This window comes from Macrotis lagotis, chromosome 1, assembly GCF_037893015.1.
Source record: "Macrotis lagotis isolate mMagLag1 chromosome 1, bilby.v1.9.chrom.fasta, whole genome shotgun sequence".
In the NCBI taxonomy this organism is placed as follows: Eukaryota; Metazoa; Chordata; class Mammalia; order Peramelemorphia; family Peramelidae; genus Macrotis; species Macrotis lagotis.
In genome coordinates this window covers 537,023,779-537,044,971 of record NC_133658.1, presented here as the reverse complement: position 1 = coordinate 537,044,971, position 21,193 = coordinate 537,023,779, and the positions used below count along the sequence as shown (strand labels likewise).

The following is a 21,193-nucleotide window of genomic DNA, read 5'->3' as shown; positions in this document are numbered from 1 at the left end:
AACAGCAGATATACAGATCAGTACAAACAGAAAGTAGAACCCATCTCTCCACCTACTGAACCCAGACCATGAAAAGGCAGAAAAAGGCAGATGCGTGAGCACCTGAGAAGCTTTAGACTAAAGGGGTATTATCTAGATTAGTATGTTCCATGCCACTATAACAAGAGAAGTAGTATAGAACTGAATCAAGAGCTGGAAGGGACTTTAAATCTCATCTAATCCAATCTCCTCATTTTACAGAAAGGGGAATTGATGCCCAGGGAGGAGACAAATTCAGAGTCAAACTCAGATCCGATGACTGCAAATACATTGTTTATTTTTCTTACTACCATGGTTAGATACACTTAACACAAGGGTAGGCCAAGGCAAAACTAGGGACTTGGGCAGGGATTTGGAATCAGAAAACCTAGGTTTGTTTTGGTCTTTAGGCTCTTGATAACAACTTTTGGTGTAATTCTGAGCAAATCTTGAAACAAAGGAATTGGACTAGATGAGCTTTATGGTTGTTGTCAGCTCAGAATTCTTAGTTTTTCTTTGGTTCCTCTGTCACCTATTACTGGCCTTCTTTCTTCTTTTAACACTTTTGAGCCACTTTGAAACTTAAATTTCATTTCCTCATATACTTATTCTCTCAATGAGTTGTCACTATTGGAATGTATGGTATGAATGGTAGGTTTGACAGACCCATCTCATGAAAGATTATCTCATGAGATGGGGTAAAGTTCTACCCATTGCAAAACCATGTCACATTCAGGTTTTTTCAACCTGTAGATTATAATGTCCTCTGAGAAACTTTCCATAAAATACCTAATATACTGAAGGCCTTCTTAAAACCTTATGAAGGGTGGCTAGGTGGCATAGTGGATAAAGCACCAGCCTTGGAGTCAGGAGTACCTGGGTTCAAATCCAGTCTCAGACACTTAATAATTACCTAGCTGTGTGGCCTTGGGCAAGCCACTTAACCCCATTTGCCTTGCAAAAAAAAAAAAAAAAACTAAAAAAAAACCTTATGAAGATATTGGAGCATAACTGTTCAATGTATTTTTTAAAAGATAGCCAACTTTTAAATTTACAATGTTATTTCCTCATGGTAAACCAGTGAAGGAGCTCATATAATTTATTTATTTTTATTTTTATTTATTGGTATTTTTTGCTAAATATTAAAATTTATTAATATAAAATTTTTCTTCCTATCAGCCCACCCCAAGGTGTTTGTCTGCCTAACTCCTTCAGACAAGGAAAAACTTTGATATAGGTAAATTTTTTTTGGAAAGAATGAAATCCTAATACTGTCATGTACAAAGTAGATAAGATAAATTTTGGCAAAATTGAATTGAACTCATTTTGCATGGTGGATGATAAGCAGAGATAAATAATGGGAAGATAATGAAAACAATTTCTTTACTCAAAAGCAGCGGATTTAGGGAGGTTGAGAAAAAACTTAAGCAGGGATTATTTCATTTTTATCTTTGTATCTCATTTGCTTTGCACCAAGTAGGCACTGATTGGTTCTTTGATTGGACTATTGATAGTGGAGTAATATGCAAACAGGATGCCAGCAGGGCAAGATACTCAGAAAGGGTAAATGTAGGAGGGGAAATGCTGCAGTATGTGAGAAAGTTGCAGTATCTTTGGTTGCTCTTTCCTGTTCTCCAAACTAAGCCCCTGAAATGCTTAAACTCATACCCAGCAGCTCTAGGGAAGGGACATAGAGTGTATAAGACCCGTTTCAATTCAACAAAAACTTGGTAAATGTTTGCTTTATGCATAGCACCATCAGAGAAACTGCAAGATGCCAGACACTGTGGGAACAGAAATTAGGAAGACAAAAATAAAAAATTTAACAGTCCCTGCCCTCAAGGAACTTATATTCCATCAGGGATGCCTACAATTGTTAAGAATATACAAAACATTTAGAAAGAAATAGAATGCTAACACGAGGGGAAGTGAGGAAGTGGGAAAGTAGAGAGAAACTGGAGAGCCTTGGGTAGGAGGCACCAGAGATGTGTGAATAAGATGAAGGAAGTGTTTTGTGAAGTGCCTGCCATTCTAAGGGAAAAGAGAGGTTATGAAAATATAGCTATTAAAGTCTTTTATAAAACATTTATTAAGCACCTAGTTTGTAAGGAGGTGTTAGACATTAGGAGTTATAAAATTCAAAGTAACCATGGTCCCTTGCCTTCAGTCTAGCAGACACAGATCCTACAGTCTAGAAGCTCATGCATAGAATAATTATTTGTCTTAACAACCACAGGAAGAAAGTTGAGAGAAAGGTTAGAATATGCCAGGTTGTTGAATAAAGTTTGAATATGATCAGATATTGTCATAGTTCCAACCATCACAACTCAAAGAAGATTGGCCCAGGGCCATTAGGTGGCACAGTGGATAAAGCACCAGCCCTGGAGTCAGGAGTACCTTAGTTCAAATCTGGTCTCAGACACTTAATAATTACCTAGCTGTGTGGCCTTGGGCAAGCCACTTAACCCATTTGCCTTGCAAAAACCTAAAAAAAAAGATGGTTGATCTGTGAGGAAAAGATCATACTTACAATTAGTCCATTGAAAAATGGATTAGAATGTACCAGGTTATCACATATTATCATCACATAGCACAAGCTAGTGCTTTACCTGGCATTGCTGATTTGCCCGGGTGTCTCACTGACATGGGATGGAATTGAAACCATTTAAGACCAAGAGGTACCTGCAGTAGCCAGACCATCGCTAGTAGTTCTGTATCATAAAAATTAGGCCCTGGGAAAGATTCTGGTAAAGGCAAGTGAGAAGGATTCTCTATAATAAACATAATTGTGCAATTCATGCCTCCAATCATTTGGTTGATTGGTGCAGTGGTCTTTGTTCTTTGAAGGATGGTAGCCTAGCCTAGGTGCAGACAAGGAAAATGTTGATATAGGTATATAAAATTTATTTTCTGTGACCTAGTTATTTTATTTTTTCTCTGAAATCTCTTCTGGTCCTTCAAGGGTCCTTTCCTGATGCAGAACTCCCCTAAGAAAGAACTTTTTTTTTTTTTAGGTTTTTGCAAGGCAATGGGGTGAAGTGGCTTGCCCAAGGCCACACAGCTAGGTAATTATTAAAGTGTCTGAGGTCACATTTGAACTCAGGTACTCCTGACTCCAGGGCTGGTGCTCTATCCATGGCGGCCACCTAGCCGCCCCTAAGAAGAACATTTCTGGGGGAAAAAAAAGTCCTGCCAGTCAGTGGAGCAATGTTGGGATAAATTGACTCAGTAAAATACCAATGCTAATCTGTCCTCAAATTTTAAAAAAAAATTAACAAGTTAAGGTGATTTCTAATATAAAGGAATGAGACTAGAATGGTATAACTTCAATTATCAACCAGCTCAATGAGGTTGATTTGATTTTATTACAAAGGTTCTGTTCAGGTCAACACTGGCCCACTCATATGATCCACTTGACAACTCTAATATAAGTAAGATACTTAAAGCTGTAAAATGAGGCAATTGGGGGGCTCAAGCAAGTCAAGGCCTCCATTTTCACAAAATACTATGTAAAAAAAGTCAGTCAGCATTATATATAGATAGATGCAGATGCAATGTTGGTTAGTTGATGGGTTCTTATCCTTCATTATGGAAGATGACCAAAGGATGGTCTAGAAACAAGTTACAGTATGTCGGAAATATGAGCCGGGAATGCTCTACCACAGATCTGGCACAAATAGTTCTTGTGAACACCCGGGGTGGGTTCTCTAAGCTTGCACCTCACACTTCCTTGGAGCTGCTTCCATTTGGCCTTGCTCATGGAGCCTAGTACCCTCTGATGAGGCCGTGCCATGCTGGGGGGGGGGGGTGTCCTGTGCCAGTGTCTCTCAAGGTGGAGCCAGTGGTCCCTGCACTTCATTACGGGTGCTGGCATAACAAAGGACTTTGGATTCGAAAAAAGTAAAGAAACACAAAGGGACCCTTTTTGTATCTCATTAGGTGTCTTCTACCGGTGCATGGAAAATGTTTCTCTATTTAGATTCCACATTATTTGGCATGCGTCCTTCTCTTTTAAAAAAATCATTCCTCAAAACCTGGCTGAAGAGGGCCGGCCTCGGACATTTAGTGTGGCCTTGGGCAAGCCACTTCACCCCATTGCCTTGCAAAAACTAAAAAAAGCCTAGTTCTTGTAAAATCAGGGGGCTGCGTTTGAATGTGCACCGCGTAACCGCTGCCTGACTCAGTTTCCTCAAATGTAAAATGCTAACAGCGCCTTCGTCCCGGGCTGTACACCACACAAACCTGATAACCAAGTACGAGTGCGGCACGAGTCCGGGCTGACCCCGATCCTCCGGCGGGAGCGCGGCCGTGCACGCGCACCGCGAGGCGGCGCGCCCCGGGAGCGCGCCTCGCCGGCGCCGGCGCGTGGCTTCCTCCGTCAGCCGCCCGCACGCGTGCGCAGCCCGAGCGCGGACCGCCGTTCCCCCAGCGTGGCGATGGAGGTCTCGGGCCGGCCGGGCGCCCCGGGGCGGGCCGCGCCGCTGCCGCTGCTGCTGCTGCTGCTGCTCCTGCAGGCCGCGCCGCTGCCGGGCCGCGCCGGGGAGCCGGCCGAGCAGCAGCGCCCCCGCGCCCCCGACGGCCAGTGCCACTTCTACGCCGGAGGGCAAGTGTACCCCGGGGAGGCGGCCCGCGCGCCGTCCTCCGACCACTCCCTGCACCTCAGCCAGGCCAAGAGTAGGTGCCGCCCGGCGGGGCCCGGGCCCGGGGGCGCGCCAGACCGGCCTTTCCCGCTCCGCGGAACAAAGGGGCTGCCCTAGAGGGCCTCCACACCCGGCCCCCGAACCTGACGGCCGCGGACTGGGGGGCAGCCCGAGAGCACCCCGAGAGCCCTTCCAGCCCCAGGGCCGCGGTCCCGTTACCCGCGAGCCAGTCGAAATGATTGCTTTCTGCGCAGTAACTGGGGGGAGGGGGCTCCGGAACGCGGTGTGGAAGAGGCCGTGGGATGGGGGTGGCGTGGAGACGCCTCGACCCGGGCGTGACCACTCCGGTCACACTGGGAGGACACTTCAGTGTTTGGGGATGAAGTGAGTCTTTGCATCAAAGTTAGATCCGCGGCTGGGTGCCGAAGGCAAACTTTTGATTGCATATCCTGATTGCAGCCACAAAAACTGGTGTTGAGAAGACACCCTTTTCATTTAATTTAATTTAGAAAAGTCTTGAGATAGCGAGACCAATTTGTCAACCTTAAAATGCAATATTAGGGGAGGCTAGGTGGTGTAGTGGATAAAGCACCGGCCTTGGAGTCAGGAGTACCTGGGTTCAAATCCGGTCTCAGACACTTAATAATGACCTAGCTGTGTGGCCTTGGGCAAGCCACTTCACCCCATTTGCCTTGCAAAAAAAAAAAAATCTAAAAAAAATGCAATATTAAAGTGAACTGTTCTTTTTTACTATTACCACCACGTGGCTACACTCTCAAATTGCAAGATTGTATGTAATGAGAGAGAATGCTCCCGTTACTGAAACAAGTTCCAGAGTTTTAAGTTGATCTATCAGTTTGCTTTCGAAAAACTTTTATTTTCAGGTTATTATGAATAATTCTATATGTTTGCATGCTTCCAGGAAAATCATTCTCAGATGGAGTATCATGACACGGAGGTGAACCTTAATTCTCAAAAACTATGAGTTTAATAATTTTTCTAAGTTTAAGGAAATTTCATCAGCTTTACTGAGTGATATATTTTTCAGCCACAGTAAATTTCAAAACTACTAGCTGTGTGGCCTTGGGCAAGCCACTCAACCCCATTTGCCTTGCAAAAAAAAAACGAAAAAAAATTTCAAAAATAATATATGAGACTATTGAGAGAATGCTACCTGTGTTGAAGAGAATTCCCACATCAACGGAATTAAAGAGCTTTGAAATATATAAATGTTTCAATACTTAATATTAAAGAAAATTTTTATAAGCCTGTTATATCAGATTCCATATCATTAATAGTGAATATATTTATTAGGTATTTCATTTTTTTTAAATTTTAGTTTAATTTTTGCAAGGCAATGGGGTTAAGTGGCTTGCAAAGCCACACAGCCAGGTGTCTGAGGCTGGATTTGAACTCAGGGACTCCTGACTCCAGGGTCAGTGCTTTATCCACTGCATCACCTAGCCACCCCAGGAGGATTTCATTTTTTAAAAATTACTGTCATTCCAAACTATTATAATTTCCAAATCTTAAAGAAATGTTCGAAATGTTTATGGCAACTAGGCATTTATGAAAAATTACACCAATCCATGACTTCTCATGGAAAAAAATTTCCTCTTTGCTTGAAAACACATTTTTACTTTTATGTATTTCCTTCATTTCTGCATAGCCACTTAGTAAATTTATGTTTCAAAGAACTGTAGCTGAAGTTTTACTATCAATATAATTTTGGCTCTGAATGCCTAGATGGTTTTTCCAAGTACTTATATTTCAAGTAATGATAAAATCATAATCCTGACTTTACAAAAATCAAAACTTGCTGAACAAGTCAGCATTTTTTTTCTTTTACCATTTAATTAATTGGCATTAATCATTTATGAGCGTCCTCATATTCTGCTCCCTAATGACTCCTTATTTTGATAATTTATAATAGTATTTTATCATTTGTTATAGTAATCTTTTAAGATGCAGAAATCTTTCTGGGCCCAGAACATAAAATTCAGTTTAAATCTGCTCTTTGATTCTCCTTACCCATCTTTGAAACTGCCACTTTTTCGGAGTTTTGTAAGTAGGTACTAACTTTGGAAAGTTATTGTATTCAATATTCAAATTTTGGGTCAAAAATTAGCTTTCTAACTAAGCTCTCCTTCCTATTCATAACATCTGTTTAAAAGCCAAACAGCTGCCTAATGTACATGTCATTATCAATTTTAGTGAGTCTTAACATGCTAATAAATAGTATCAAGATATAACATTATTAACAGATTATGTTAACCAGACACAGAAATTTCTGCTGGACCTCAGAACCATCTTTCTAAAAACAGGGGCATTTGAAACCTGAGTCTTCAGTAACTCAGTGGGCCGTGTTTTGTGTTAAAGTGTCCATTAGCTTGAAAGATGTTTTTCTAAGAAACAGCCTTGGGCAGTTCCTCCAGCAATTCAATAACTTTCTTCTTGCAACATAACCAGTCAGATTAATAATATGCATTCTCTCTTTTTTTTAAGTTTCTAAGGCAGCACCTCATTGGGAAGGAACAGCTGTGATAAATGGAGAATTTAAGGAACTAAAGTTAACTGATTATAGAGGAAAATATTTGGTTTTCTTCTTCTACCCACTTGACTTGTAAGTAAGACTCCAAAATACTATACATTAAAACTTGAATTAATTAGTATCCGACAAAGAAGAAGTTAGTTAAAATGGAGATTTTTCTCAATATTCAGCTTCTGGAAGTGATGCAAGCCCAAAAGCGAAATTTTGTCGTCCCCCCCAACAAGCTTTTAGAATATATCCCAGAGTTGGTACAAAGTAATTCCAGTTTCCTACACATTCTTTAACTATAGTGATTATATTTACAATTGCTAGAATGCCTTGGAAGTTTTGAGGAAAGAGTGTGGGGCATCAGGAGAAAGGTTTGGGTTTGAGTCCCATAGGTCCCAAGTCATTTGACCATGAGCAAATCACTTTACTGCGTGATTCTAACTGAGCTTTAGCTTTCTCCCAGGAGTATGCTCAAGTGTGATATTTACAAACTACTTGAAAATAAGAGTATGCAAAAATAATTTCCATTTGAATACAATAACTTTCCAGTCCCCCTTTAAAGTCCTTTTAAAGCACTTCATCACGACTTGGAGATAACTGGGTTCTTGAAGATCATACTAGGGGAGCATAAACTCTGGCAGGTGCAATTAAGCTGAAAAGGGTTTGAGTTCAGACCTAGTGATGATTGTGTGCTGTCAGAGACCAGCTGAGCTAACTTCTGCTAGCATCATCACCATGTACGGTTGGGGATGGTATATTTTTTTCAGCCCCAGCAATTTGAAAGACTGTCAGCCAAGCCATAGTGGAGGGAGTCTTACCACATCCATAGAGGGAGTACCCACAGTTTGTTTATAGTTTTATGAGGCCAAAAAAGGAACTAGGAGAATATTTTATTTTCTGGCTTATCTGCCACAAATTAATGATACTGTTTTTTTTAGAATTAGTTGACACATAATTTAAGTTTATTGGGAGACTACATAAGCCCATTTCCATTGGTTCCTTATTAGATTCTTCCAAATTAAAAGGATTTGATATTTCCTTCTAAAAATTCTACCAGATCAACTTAACTGACACAGAGCATGAGTATGTATAATAATTAAGCTATTTAGCTGAACAAATCTGTAAGAAAAAGTTTTCTAATCAAAATAATATTTGAACAGCTGCAGTTTGTAACATGATAATCTCTAATAAAAGCCCAAACTAAAACTACTTATACATAAACATACATAATAGATAAGGGTGTACCAGTAAATGTTTAGCAACCAGGCTCTCCTGATACTATACACTTTTAAGTATAATCTGCATTATTCACACTTTTTTTTTCTTAACAAATCAATAAATCAAGCCCTGAATTGTAGCAAAAGTCAAATTTTAGAGTGCAAGTGCTCGCCCTGAAAATTTAGTAATCGGGTTCTCTTGTTAATTAACTCTGGTACACCTTTGCCTATAGATCAAATAGGAATGAACTTTTCCAATTCCCTATGAGATTAAGACTGGGCTGTTTTAAGGACTAGGAAAAAAATGTGAATTGATAGAACAGATTTTTTAAAAAAGTATTCTAATACAATTGAAAATGTGTTTGCAATTCTGATTTTTTTTTTGTTTGGTTTTTAAAACTCACTAGGAAGCAAATAATAAATATCATTCTACAAGTACAAAGTAGTTTCAAAGGATATGTCCTGACCACATATCTAAGAAAGATCCCTGAGATTCTGTCCTTAAAGCTAAATTTTGTGCCCTTCAACAAAGAAATGAAACATCAGGGTACACAATAATCCACCAAGAATAGAATTACTGATATAGGCTTTTTTTCCCCATCAATACTTTTTATTTATCTCCCCTAAATCAGTTGAGAAAACTTGGTCTGAGAAACCAGTGTTAGAGAACCTAAATTGAGCAAAGGAGACAATTACATCATTTCCCCTGCTCCCCACCCCACAATATACCTAGTATTTCTCCCAAGGAGGGGAGATGACACAGGGGTGTAAAAACCCTTAATTACCTGGCAATTGGATAACTAACTTCCTTGCTAGAATCAGTCAGTAAACATAAGTTCCAAGCACTCTTCTAAATCACCCAAGATTCAATAAAAAATAAAAACCATTCCTTCTTACAAGAAGTGGAGATGGTTTGCAAATAACTGTACAAACAAGCTATAAACAAGATACACTGGGAAATAATTGGCAGAAGACTGGCATTAAGAGAGACTTGGAAAAGGCTTCCTATAGAAGATGGGATTTTGGCTGGGACATGAAGAAATTCAGGGAACCTTCTGTGAATGGGGGACAACCGGTGAAAACACGTATTCAGGATATGGAGTATCCTGGTCAAAGAATAATAAGAAAACCAGTGTCAATACAGAGCAATGAAACTGATGATGTAGGCAGGGTGGGGAGGAATCAGAGTAAAGGATATGAATGAGTTAAAATGAATTCTGAGATTAGTAAAGGGAAGTGGGTCTGTTAAGGATCTTTGATAAGCTTTAGTTCATAAAAGTGAATATAATTGGGAATCCTCTATTATTAAGTTATATTTGATCTAAAGTATCTCTTTTAAATTGATTACTGATCATAATTTCATATATAAAATTGGTATTTTAATGTATATTATATCTTTTAGAACCTAAAGAATATTCTGGAGAAAAAGGAAAATTATTTTGGTACTAAATAACTATTCTGAGAAAATTAAATTGCTTCTTTCTTTTCTTTTTCTGACTTTCAGCACTTTCGTGTGTCCTACTGAAATTATCGCTTTTGGTGACAGAATTGAGGAATTCAGAGCTATAAATACTGAAGTGGTTGCATGCTCTGTTGATTCACAGTTTACCCATTTAGCATGGTATGTGATTTACCTTTACATGTTTTGTGGGTTTTTTTCAAAAAACAAAAAGTACATATTAAATTTTAGGTTGTATTCCTTTATGACAATAAAAATGTACTCAAGACTTTATACCAGAATATTCAGAAACAAATTTATAAAGTAGAAAATTAACTACTGGTTCAATCAGATTAAAATATGAATACTTAAGAAGACTATTGACTTTTTAAATTGAGGCAGAGGTGATTAAATGAAAAAGTTATGAAAAATGAAAAAAGTTATGAAAAAATGAAATATATATATATATTTTTGGATATGACTAGTGTGGGATGAGTCAAACTCCTCCAAAGGGGAGGAGAAAGTCAATAGTAAGAAAACCAGAGGAGAAAGCTTAGAGAAAAGAAGGGACTGAAAGCATGAAACAAGTGCAACAGAATTGACTCCTCTTTTGCTTGACCATGCACTTTTATTACATTACATAGTTTTTTTTAAAAAAGAAGTGAAGAGAGAGATGGGTGGAAAAGAAAATTGTTCAGTTAAACTGAATTTTTTTAAAAAAGGAAAACTGAAATTGACTGGGGGTGGGGGGGAACCACTGGAGTTTTTAAATTGTGCTTGTATTTGATTTGTAATTTTGAGCTGAAATTTATTATTTTCTTGGCAAACTTTATTATAGCTGAAAATAATTGAACTTGGAATCATAGAGTTTGAGTTCAAATCCCAGCTTTTCCTTTGTGAGATTGACAAATTACTTAACCTCTAGAGACTTCACTTTCCCTGCTAAAATGAAGGGATTGGCCTAGAAGCCCTCCAAATACTTTTCACCTCTGGATAAATGAGCCTGTGATTGTCAAGAAGAAGCAGTATGGGGTTGGGCAAAAACATCTTGACTTTTCAAAATATATAATCTATGTTTAAGCCATCACTCTCCCTACTTCCACTTCAGTTTTATATAAAGACAAGTTGGCATCAGTAATCTCTTTAGCCTTCAGTGCTACTACCTATGGTAGACCCATAGCCATCAAAACTGAGACTAAAGTAGGAGTGAAGAAATCTGGACTTAAGTGGGCAAGTTATTTCCCTTCCTGGGCCTACTCCCCCTTTGAGAATGATAATACTAACCAGGTGATTGTTAGAAAAATACTTCATAAACTAAAAATGCCACACAAAAGGAACAAAAGACATTAGGTAAGTCAGAATATGAGCATGCAGCAATGAAGGTAAAGGCTAGTACTACTCTGCCAAATCTTCAAAGTGTCAGGCATCAATTTTAACACTAAAGACATAGGGAATTAAGGGTGATGAAGTTCAGTTAGTTGCTTTTTTTTTTGATATGTTGCTTTCTACTTTGTTGTATATAAAATGGAGATAATTCTAAACTCAAATACTATGTAGGTTTAACTATTTTTTAGCTAATAAGAATCACTGTCTCTTAGGAAATATTCACTTGATTTTTTTTTTTTTTAAGGATCAACACACCTCGGAAACAAGGTGGCCTTGGGCCAATGAAAATTCCACTTCTCTCAGATTTGACACACCAGATTTCAAAGGATTATGGAGTTTATCTGGAGGACTTAGGTCACACTCTGAGGTACTTTCTTATAAATATATTTCCCATTGATACTTGTCTGAAAAACGAATGTTCCTTGGCTTATTAGTTAACAAAATTTATTTTTAAAAAAATCTGCTGTAAATGCTCTAGGAATGTTAGAAGACTATAATATTGATAAATAGCTATATCTTTATGTGTGTATATTATAACCATATAAATATATATCTATAGTATACTAAGAAATGAATCATTTCACTACATCATATATGTGTGTACATATACCATATACTGAAATATGCTATAAATGTACAGTAAACACATGATGTATTGAAACATCATTGACACAGATGAAAATTAAAGAGCTATTTTCATTGAACAATTCACTAGGTCTGTAATGTTAAAAGAATTTTATAAAAATCTGATTCAGGGGTGGTTAGGTGGCGCAGTGGATAAAGCACCGGCCCTGGAGTCAGGAGTACTTGGGTTCAAATCCGGTCTCAGACACTTAATAATTACCTAGCTGTGTGGCCTTGGGCAAGCCACCTAACCCCATTTGCCTTGCAAAAAAAAAAAAAACCTAAAAAACAATCTGATTGATTGAAACAGCATTTGATGGACGATGATCATCTAAGAACTTAATTTGGATTTGTAGGTAGAAAATGTTTTTGAGCTATGCTTTTTAAGATTAGTTTCTTTTTCCAGTTAATTTTGTGTCACTTTCTAATTTCCAGTTACAAACTTCTGATGTAAGCTGCTTTGAACCAGTTATCCTCCCCATGTATAGGAGGATGATACTAATTCTATCATATCTTAATAACATTAATAGTATGAATTATTTTTTCTGTTAAAAGTGATAGTTACCTCATCTGTCCTGTCTCATGCATATTCTAGAGTGTCCTATTCAGGATACAGTATTATGTCTTTTGTATCATGTACCTATACCATTTGTCTTGATTAGTACTTTCTTCTATTCAAATGAGTTAATCTATTATAGACACAAATATGAAAGAACATTGAAGGAGGGAAACTCCAATTTTAACAGGTGTTAATGTAGTAATAAGTCATGTAACCTCTGCCTCAATTTCCTTATCTGTAGAAGAACAATAATAACAACACTTACTTCCCAGGGTGGTTGCAAGGATAAATTGACATGACATTTGCAAAGCTTTGAAGTGTTATGTTAATTTATAATTACTGATTTATCTTTATTCTTATTCCAATGCCTTATCCTGGTGTATCAGTGATCCTGAACTCCTCAGAACTATTACAGCAGAGGCAAGCCTTTGCAGGAAAGGCTTTGAATGCAGGCTCAATGATGGACTGGGTGTCTGTCTGTGGCTTATCCTAGCTAAGTTAGACAGATAGTATTGAATATTTTAGCTTTAGCTAAACTCTTAAACACTTTCCAAAGCTATAGAGGAATTGAATTTCCCTTCATGGAGGAGATCTTTGCTGATAAAATTATACCTCCTTGAAGAATCCAAATTAGTAGTAAACCAAACAGAAAAATATTAATCAGGTAGATTAAGAAAATGGAGTGATAGCCAAAACTTACTCTTCACTTCACATGATATGTGGTTCCAATCTCTAGGACTGTCCCCTATCCTGGAATAAACTCCATCTTGATATGACTCCTCCCTTTAAAACTCTGCTCAAATTGAGTCTTTCTTCCTCAACTTTCTTCTTCTCTGAATGTGACATATATTATTTATATCCTATTTTTATGCATGTTTTGCCCATTGGAAAGCAGGAATTACTGTGTTTTAGCCTTTCTTTGTAATCCCAGTAATTAGCATATTGCCAGGCTCATAGTAAGGGTTTAGCAATGTTGATTAATAATCAGTTTACATTGAGATGATTAATATATACAAGGTGCTGAGGCCACTGAGAGTATAAAGCATAAAGAATAAAGTATAAAGAGTATAAAGAAAGATTGCCCAGGAAAAACGTTTCTGGGAACACACCCACAGTTAAAAGTACTGAGGTTGATGAATGGCAAAGGAGATGGAGAGGGATCAGTCAAACAGGAAGAGGGAGAACTAAGAGAGAATATTGTCTTAATTGTTATCTGTCCAAGAAGAGAGAGCACTATCAGGTGCTTTGTACAGCTCACATTAGATGAGACCAGGGAAAAAACTCTGGAGGGCAGTTTGAGTTGAGAAGTGAAGCTGGAAGTGAGACAGCAGAGGGTGGTTGAAAGTAGAGGAAGGAAGGTGGAAGCAATGAGTAGACAGATTTTTAGGAGTTCGCTGAACAAAAAAAAGAAATGAGATCATAGCTTGAAGGAACAGGGATGGGGAAAGGTCTAGTAGAGTTTGGGAGAGATGTAAGGAAAGTTGCTGGAAAGAGGAAGAGAAGGATCGCCTCTTTGAGACAGAGGAGAGAGCACTTGAGTCATTTTTTGATAAAATGAAGTAGAACTGGTGATAAAATTTCTTGGATGACCATGTATTTTATAATTTACTTTTATTTCCCCAGTATATATTTTATCATGTTTCTGTTTACATAACTATTTGCCCCCTTCTGTAGTTGTTAGCTCCTCAAGGGCAGGAAATGTTTGGTTTTTGTCCTACTTTTAGTGCTCAGCATTTAATCAATGCATGACAGAAGCTTGTTGATTAATTGTTTAGCAGAGAGACTAAAAAAATGGTAGGACTGTTTCAGTTTTTGTATTGGAGTCATATATCCTGAAAATTGTACAGAATAGAATATTATCTTCACTGAAAAGGAATTTCATTTTTCTTAACTATTCTTTAATTTTCAGAGGTCTTTTTATTATTGATGATAAAGGAATCCTACGCCAGATTACAATGAATGACCTTCCTGTGGGTAGATCAGTTGATGAAACCCTACGTTTAGTCCAAGCATTCCAGTACACTGACAAACATGGAGAAGGTACCACTTTTTTTTTTTTTCTGTTTTAAGAGTTGGCATCTATCACAGGTCTTCTGTCTTATTCGTCCAGATCAGGGGGTGGAGAACCTTTTTCTCCCCAAGGACCATTTGGATATTCATAATAATAATCATTCAAGGCTATTTAGTCAAACAATTCATTCCTAAGAAAGCTATTAGATTTATTGAATTTCAGGTCTCCCCTGCTGTTGCTTTGACAGTGCCAATCCAAAGGCAGGTTCCCTTTCCTTAGTGCTTCCTTTCTTGTGCTGAAATAAATTGGGATACAGGAACTCCAATCTTCTAATTAAATTGTTGCTCAAATTGAGAGCTAATTAACTTCCACTATTTGAGGACAAATTGAATTTGTTTATGGAATTCATTTAACAGATTGTTACTAATACATTTTTCCTATCAAGGGGGAAAATAACCATCAAAAATAGTTATAAAAATGAAAAATTCAAGTATTTAAATGCCATACAATTTAAAAATGAATTACTTTCTCAAGTTTTATGGAAAGTAGTCCTGTATCTGTAATAATATATTTTTTTTCAGATTGGATTTTTATACTTAACAATGTTAATTCTTCCTGTAAGGAAGCACTCATTTGTAATTGCCTTTTGTTCCAGTTTTTTAAAATACAATGATTTCATAGATTCTTCTTGTTGTGACAATGCATGGAAACCTATCATTTAAGCCCTTTTTCTTCAGGGAATTTTAATGGTAACTAAACTAAATGAAAATTTAAGGTTGCACAACTTTTGGTACAGATCATAATTTCCTTAAAACTACAACTCAGTATCTGGGTCAATTTGCACTTTGGTTAAAAGGAGAATTTCCTTTTTGTTTGTCTTTCAAATAGTCTTTTTGATGGACTAGTGAACTATGCCATTGGGTACAAAGTACTGATTTTTATGTGGCTTACATTTTGGTAAGAATGCTGTATAAAAATAGCTAAGCTGAAATACCCCCAGATTTTTACTTGAACAAATTTTCTAACTAATAGTTGATAAGCATTTGATTCAGTCCAAATTTTCATTGTAAATTTAACTAAATGCAAACCAGTTTTCTGCTGGTCAATTCAGCATCTTAAATTCCTTGCTAAGGGAAAACAATCTCACATAAAAATAGAATGCTCAGTCCCCTAGAAGAATTATATTATAATTGTGTAGCAGTAGCATTCAGTTCCAATATTAAAAAGAAACAGAGGATACTTTTTCTTTAAAAGGATTTAATTTTTTTTTTAAACTTAAGTTTGTGTGTTTCCTTTCTTCTCCTGTTAGTCTGCCCTGCTGGTTGGAAACCTGGTAGTGAAACGGTAAGTTAAATTGATTTGACTTGGGACTGGATGCAAGGTAGATGGTGAAGCAAAAATCAGCTAAGCTTAGATTGTTCTTTTTTATGGTGACACCATCTTGATTTTGTTAAGACAGCAAAATTTCTTGGGACTCTAATGAAGGATAATTGGAGCTGGAGGAAACAGAAAACCAATTTTGATATGGTAAATTTGAATGCCAAACATTAGGAGAAATGTGCTTTTTAGAAGTGAAAATGTTATGGAACTATTGGGATAAGTTAAGAGAATCCCTCAGGCTTCAAATGTGAACGCTTCACTTATTGGATTTAACACAATGAAATTGTTTTCTGTAGTCCAAATCAATAAACAGACATAACAAACAGTTCCAAAAATTCAAAAAAAGTGTTTTGTGTAAACCTGGCTTTATGACCTTATTTTTTTGTTACCTGAACCAAAGGGAGGTCCTTTAAGTGAGAGCTACTTATAAATTTTAGGATAAGTCATTTTTAAGGATAAGAAAAAGAAAGTTGAGGATCACTGTTTTAAGCCAGTTCTACTATTTTGCTGTTCAATTACAACAATATCTTAGAATCTGTTTACATCTAATATAATTTCCCTATGGAGTAGAGCTCATGCTTGTTTATTATAGAAAATACCAATTTGCTATTCAGCTAGTTAGTGGCAGAGCTGGGACTAGAGATCCCAGTCTCCTGACACTCCTGTCAGTGTCACTAGTCAAAATTCACATTTATATATCTATTTACATTACAAAAAGTACTTATAACAGAACCAGAGAAGGTCAGGATCCATTACACCAAATTCCTCCTCAAATTGTAAAGCCTAATGGATTCTGTAAAAATTCCTAATGAAATGCAAAAAGGCATATTTTATAGTGTATGCTTTAAGATGCTAAGATGTATTGGTATGTTTTTCAGTCCAAGATTACTAAAATAATATTAGGAATTATTTGGCATACAAATTGTTCATTTTGCATGCAACTTGTCAGAAACTGCTATTGTGAGATGTAACATTGTATCATAGACCTCTGGATTTATAGCCACTAAGGTAAAAATGCACTTCACATTACTTTTTTATTCTCAATTAAAAAATTTATTTACAGGATAGCACTTGTGTCCAAAGTATTCTGCTTAGGTGTTATATTTTTTTTTTCATTTGGCAACATTCCCCCAACATTATAAATTTGAAGAACTCTAATGCTCCTAACTAAAATTGAGATAATTTGGATCATTTGACTAGAAATTTCATCTGGGAGGAAATTAATTTTAAAGTACATTAACATCTGTAGACATGCTCTTTCAATGTGCTTGATTTAATTAGATCAAACCTGAAGAAGCTATGAAAGCCTGGTGGCCAAAAGAAGATCTGTAAGTATATTGAGGGGATTTGTATACAGATGTTAATCTATTAAATGAATTATAAATTTGACATTGGAGCATTTTAAATGGATATGAAAAAAAATTTTTTCATTCCATGCTAACTGTACCCACCTGCTGGTAAGTGTCTCTGATTCTGGACAAGCCCCTTCACTTTGCTGAGCCCCAGTTTCTTCTTCAGTAAAACAACAGAATTAGGGTCTCTCAGGTCCCTCCCAGCTCTAGGCTTATGATCCTTTGGTCAAATATGAAAATGCTGTTTAAGTGATAGGAATAAGCATCATCTTCTACAGACAAATGAAGGACAAGTGTTAAGTCAAGTGGTTTTTAGCTGTGAAGCCCATAGAAGTGCATAGACTTTGTGCTTTACGTAAATTCACAGTATGCAAAAACCATCTCTGTTAACTGCTCCTCTGCCCTACACACTCTCACACTCTCTCTCTCTCTCTCAGCAAATTCACATTATTTTAAAAATTGCTTTTCATAGAGGCTGCAGAATGATCCACTTAGGTAAAGTGATAATGTCTGTATTTTAGATCTAATAATGTACTTTGTTAATAAAATGGCTTTCTTCTTTCTTAATACAGATAATTCCTGATCCAGCTGGAAAACTGAAGTATTTCGATAAACAAAATTAAAATGTTTGCTCAGTTTATGTCTAGTTCAAAAGTTACAAATAAAATTTTATTGGTTTTGATATTACTCTGTGTTTGTGCTAATTGGGATGCACCTTACTAAGATGAAAAGGAAGAGGACATGACGCTGTTACATCACCAGAAAGCACTGTTCCTCATAGCCCATACATATCCATACTTTGATGAATTATATATGGTACAACAAAAGCTCCAAAGTAGACAGTATGTATCCTGGAGGACTCACAGTAAAGGAAAACTTACTGAGAATTCTTTTGTCTTTATTTGGAAATATGAAAGGAAAAATACTCAAGCTTTCAAACCCTGCTGAGAAGAAGCCAACAAAGATATCCTTGTCATGTAAAGGCACTGTGATGCTCAAGTGGTGACAACATGGTCCAGCTGTGTGACAGATGGGAATTCCTGTAGGAACTGCTTAGCATATACAAATGAAACATTCTTTGTCATACCCCCCAAAAGTTACTCAAGTGCATAATTAATTATACATCATCTTTGACTATATCTATGCCCTTCCAGTTCATATATCTAATTCTGGTCACAAGTGATGTAAATTTTGTACCCATGGAGTCCCTTTTTACTTACCCCACAGCATTCCTTCATACCAAAAATATGATCAGTATTTATTAAAGCACTGATGCACCAGACATGCTGCTGGTGCTAGGGATTCAAAGACCAAAACAGTCTCTGCCCTCAAAGAGCTTGCATCCTATTGAGAAGAACTCTACATACCAAGATATATACAGAATACAAAGTGAATCCAAGATGTTTTGGGAGGTCCCATGCATTAGCAGCTGAGACAGGAATCAGGAAAGGTGTCACATGGGTCTTGTCATATTGAGCTGGGTCTTGAAGGGATTTCAAAAGGCAGAGGTAAGGAGGAAGTTCATTCCAGGATTGAGGGACAGTTGGTGCAAAGGTACACACAGGAGACGAAATTGCATATGCAGAACCATCAATTGGCTAATGTAGCTAGATATATGTGAACTGGAGTAACAGAAAGATGGAGCTAGTTGCCTAAACCTCTTGCTTTGGAAACATTAAAACATACCTCTAAATGAATTCTGGAGCAACAACCTACTAAAAAGATGGGAGTTATTTTCCAGTTTAAGACAGACTTCAGGAAAGGTCTGTCTCACTTGGATGAAAGGAGAGTGAAACCCAGCACAGATGGTGTCCAGGCAAGCCAGCAGGAGACTTGGCATAGCACAAATCAGCAACCAAGGCCCCTAGGTCCTGGCTCAGCAGGCTAGTGGCACAACCAGCCAGCTGGAGAAGGGAGGGAGTGAGCATTGTTTGAGCCTTAACTCTTAATAGATTTGGCCCAAAGAGGGAATAACATACTCAGTTGGGTATAGAAATTTATCTTGCTTCATGGGGAAGTAGGAGGGGAAAGGAAAAGGGGGGTGTAGATTGAGGCGGGTGGCGGTCAGAAGACTGATGAGAGATGGGATGAAAGAAAACAGTATAATCAGGGATAAATAGGATGGAAGGAAATACACAATCATCTTAACTGAGAATATGAATGGGATGAACTTTCCCATAAAATGGAAGCAGATAGCACAGTGGATTAAAAATCAGAATCCTACAATATATTGTTTACAAAAAAATACATTTGAAGCAAAGAGATAAACAGTAAATGTAAAGGCTGAAACATAATATATTATGCTTCAGCTGAAGTTAAAAAAAAAGATTGGAAATTCTAACTCCCAAACAAAACAAAAGTAAAAATAGATTTAAAGAGAGAAGGAAATTTCATCTCGCTAAAAAGTACCATAGACAATGAAATAATATCAGTACTAAACATAGAAGCACAAGTGGTACAGCATCCAGATTTTTAGAGGAGATGTTAATGGAGTTATAGGAAGAAATAGACCTCAACCTCTCCCTCTCAGAACTAAGTAAATCTAACACAAAAATAAACAAGGTGAACAGAATTTTAGGAAAGTTATATATGATAGACCTCTGGAGAAAACTGAATGGGGATAGAAAGAAATACTTTTCACTTAGTGAAACATGGCACTTTCACAAAAACTGACCTCACAATCAAATGCAAAAAGGTAGTTATACTAAATTGCATCCCTTTTGGATCATGATGCAATGGAATATGTAATAAAGGGCCATGGAAAGAGAAGAAAAGCTTAACTGGAAATTAAATAATCCTAAAAAAAAAATGAGTGAATCAAAGAACAAATCATAGAAAATTTCATCGAGGAGAAAAATGACGACACAATAGATCAAAAATTTATGGCCTGCAGTCAAAGCAGTTCTTAGAGGAAATTTTATGCTTTTAACTGCTTATGTGAATAAAATAGAATCACAATGGAAATATTGAAGAAGAGCAAAATCCCACCAAAATTTTAGGTTAAAAACCCAGGAACAATGCAACAACGGTTTAACAAATGGTAAAATGAGCAGAGTAAACTTTTAATATTAAAATGCCATACATGTACAGCAAAATAATGTATCAAGTATTTAGAAAACTCATCTTGTCCTTTGGCAGAAAATAAAATGGAAGCAATATAGCATTAAATTAGGTTAGAAATACAATTTAAATTATTTTAAAAGGTTTTTAAATCAAAAACTGCCTTTCTCACAGTTCTTAAAGTTAAGATCCTTCTCCATGAAGACGAGAATGCTTTTTTAGGCCCCACAATTGTTTTCCTACCCTCCTAGAAGACCATATTTTTTTTAGCCTCAGTTTCCAAAAGGCAGCATATTGTGTAGGCTGTCACTTGATAATACTTTTTTCTCTGGCTTTTTGAAGCATTGTAGACATAAAATGTCGCTGACCATCTAAATATAACATGGAATCTGAAACAAAACAAAGGTGAGAAACTTACAAAACATCAGCAAATTTGTCAGGACATAAGCAGATAATGGAAAACAAGTGAACTGGTGACAGTGATACACCACCAAAATCTTCAAAGTGGCTTCTCTGATAATCATTTGCTAAATGGAAAATCTCCCACAGTATCCCCTAGTTCCAATTTGTCATCCAACTCATGTTAGAAAATGAAGGGGAAGACAATAATAGTAACAATATCTAATAATATAAACATTTTCTATTTCCCTGTTTAAATGAAAGCTCCTTAATCATTTTTTATATAGAAAGTTGGGAGACTTTAAAAAGTGGTATGAGAAGATTCCCACTCTTCTGCTCAGGCTGGATGTTGATTGTTGAAGCAGGCTCTGGGTTACAATATACCTCCCTCCCTTTCTTTGCAGAACTGAGAGACTACATATACTTTTTTTAATACTTTTTTTTTTGCAAGGCAAATGGGGTTAATTGGCTTGCCCAAGGCCACACAGCTAGGTGTCTGAGACCGGATTTGAACCCAGGTACTCCTGACTCCAGGGCCGGTGCTTTATCCACTGCACCACCTAGCCACCC

General features: G+C 37.0%; 2 protein-coding genes across 3 annotated transcripts in view; one reads left to right on the top strand and one right to left on the bottom strand.

Moving 5' to 3' along the window:
• Window positions 1–4,362: 4,362 nt before the first annotated feature.
• Window positions 4,363–17,851, top strand: PRDX4 (peroxiredoxin 4). 2 transcript variants are annotated; one of them, XM_074214251.1, is made up of 8 exons: window positions 4,363–4,692; window positions 7,164–7,281; window positions 9,919–10,035; window positions 11,483–11,605; window positions 14,331–14,461; window positions 15,742–15,776; window positions 17,094–17,140; window positions 17,737–17,851. In XM_074214251.1, exons 1-8 carry the CDS (start codon window positions 4,455–4,457, stop codon window positions 17,738–17,740), a joined length of 813 nt encoding a protein of 270 aa, XP_074070352.1. In that variant the 5' UTR covers window positions 4,363–4,454; the 3' UTR covers window positions 17,741–17,851. The 2 variants fall into 2 exon arrangements, with proteins under 2 accessions (XP_074070352.1, XP_074070351.1); XM_074214250.1 differs by lacking the exon at window positions 17,094–17,140.
• Window positions 14,927–21,193, bottom strand: part of ACOT9 (acyl-CoA thioesterase 9) — a 31,847-nt gene continuing 25,580 nt past the window's right edge. Inside the window, exon 16 of the mRNA XM_074214249.1 lies at window positions 14,927–20,613. Within this exon, the coding sequence (XP_074070350.1) occupies window positions 20,531–20,613 (83 nt within the window). The 3' untranslated portion in view covers window positions 14,927–20,530. The remainder of the gene's footprint in view (window positions 20,614–21,193) is intronic.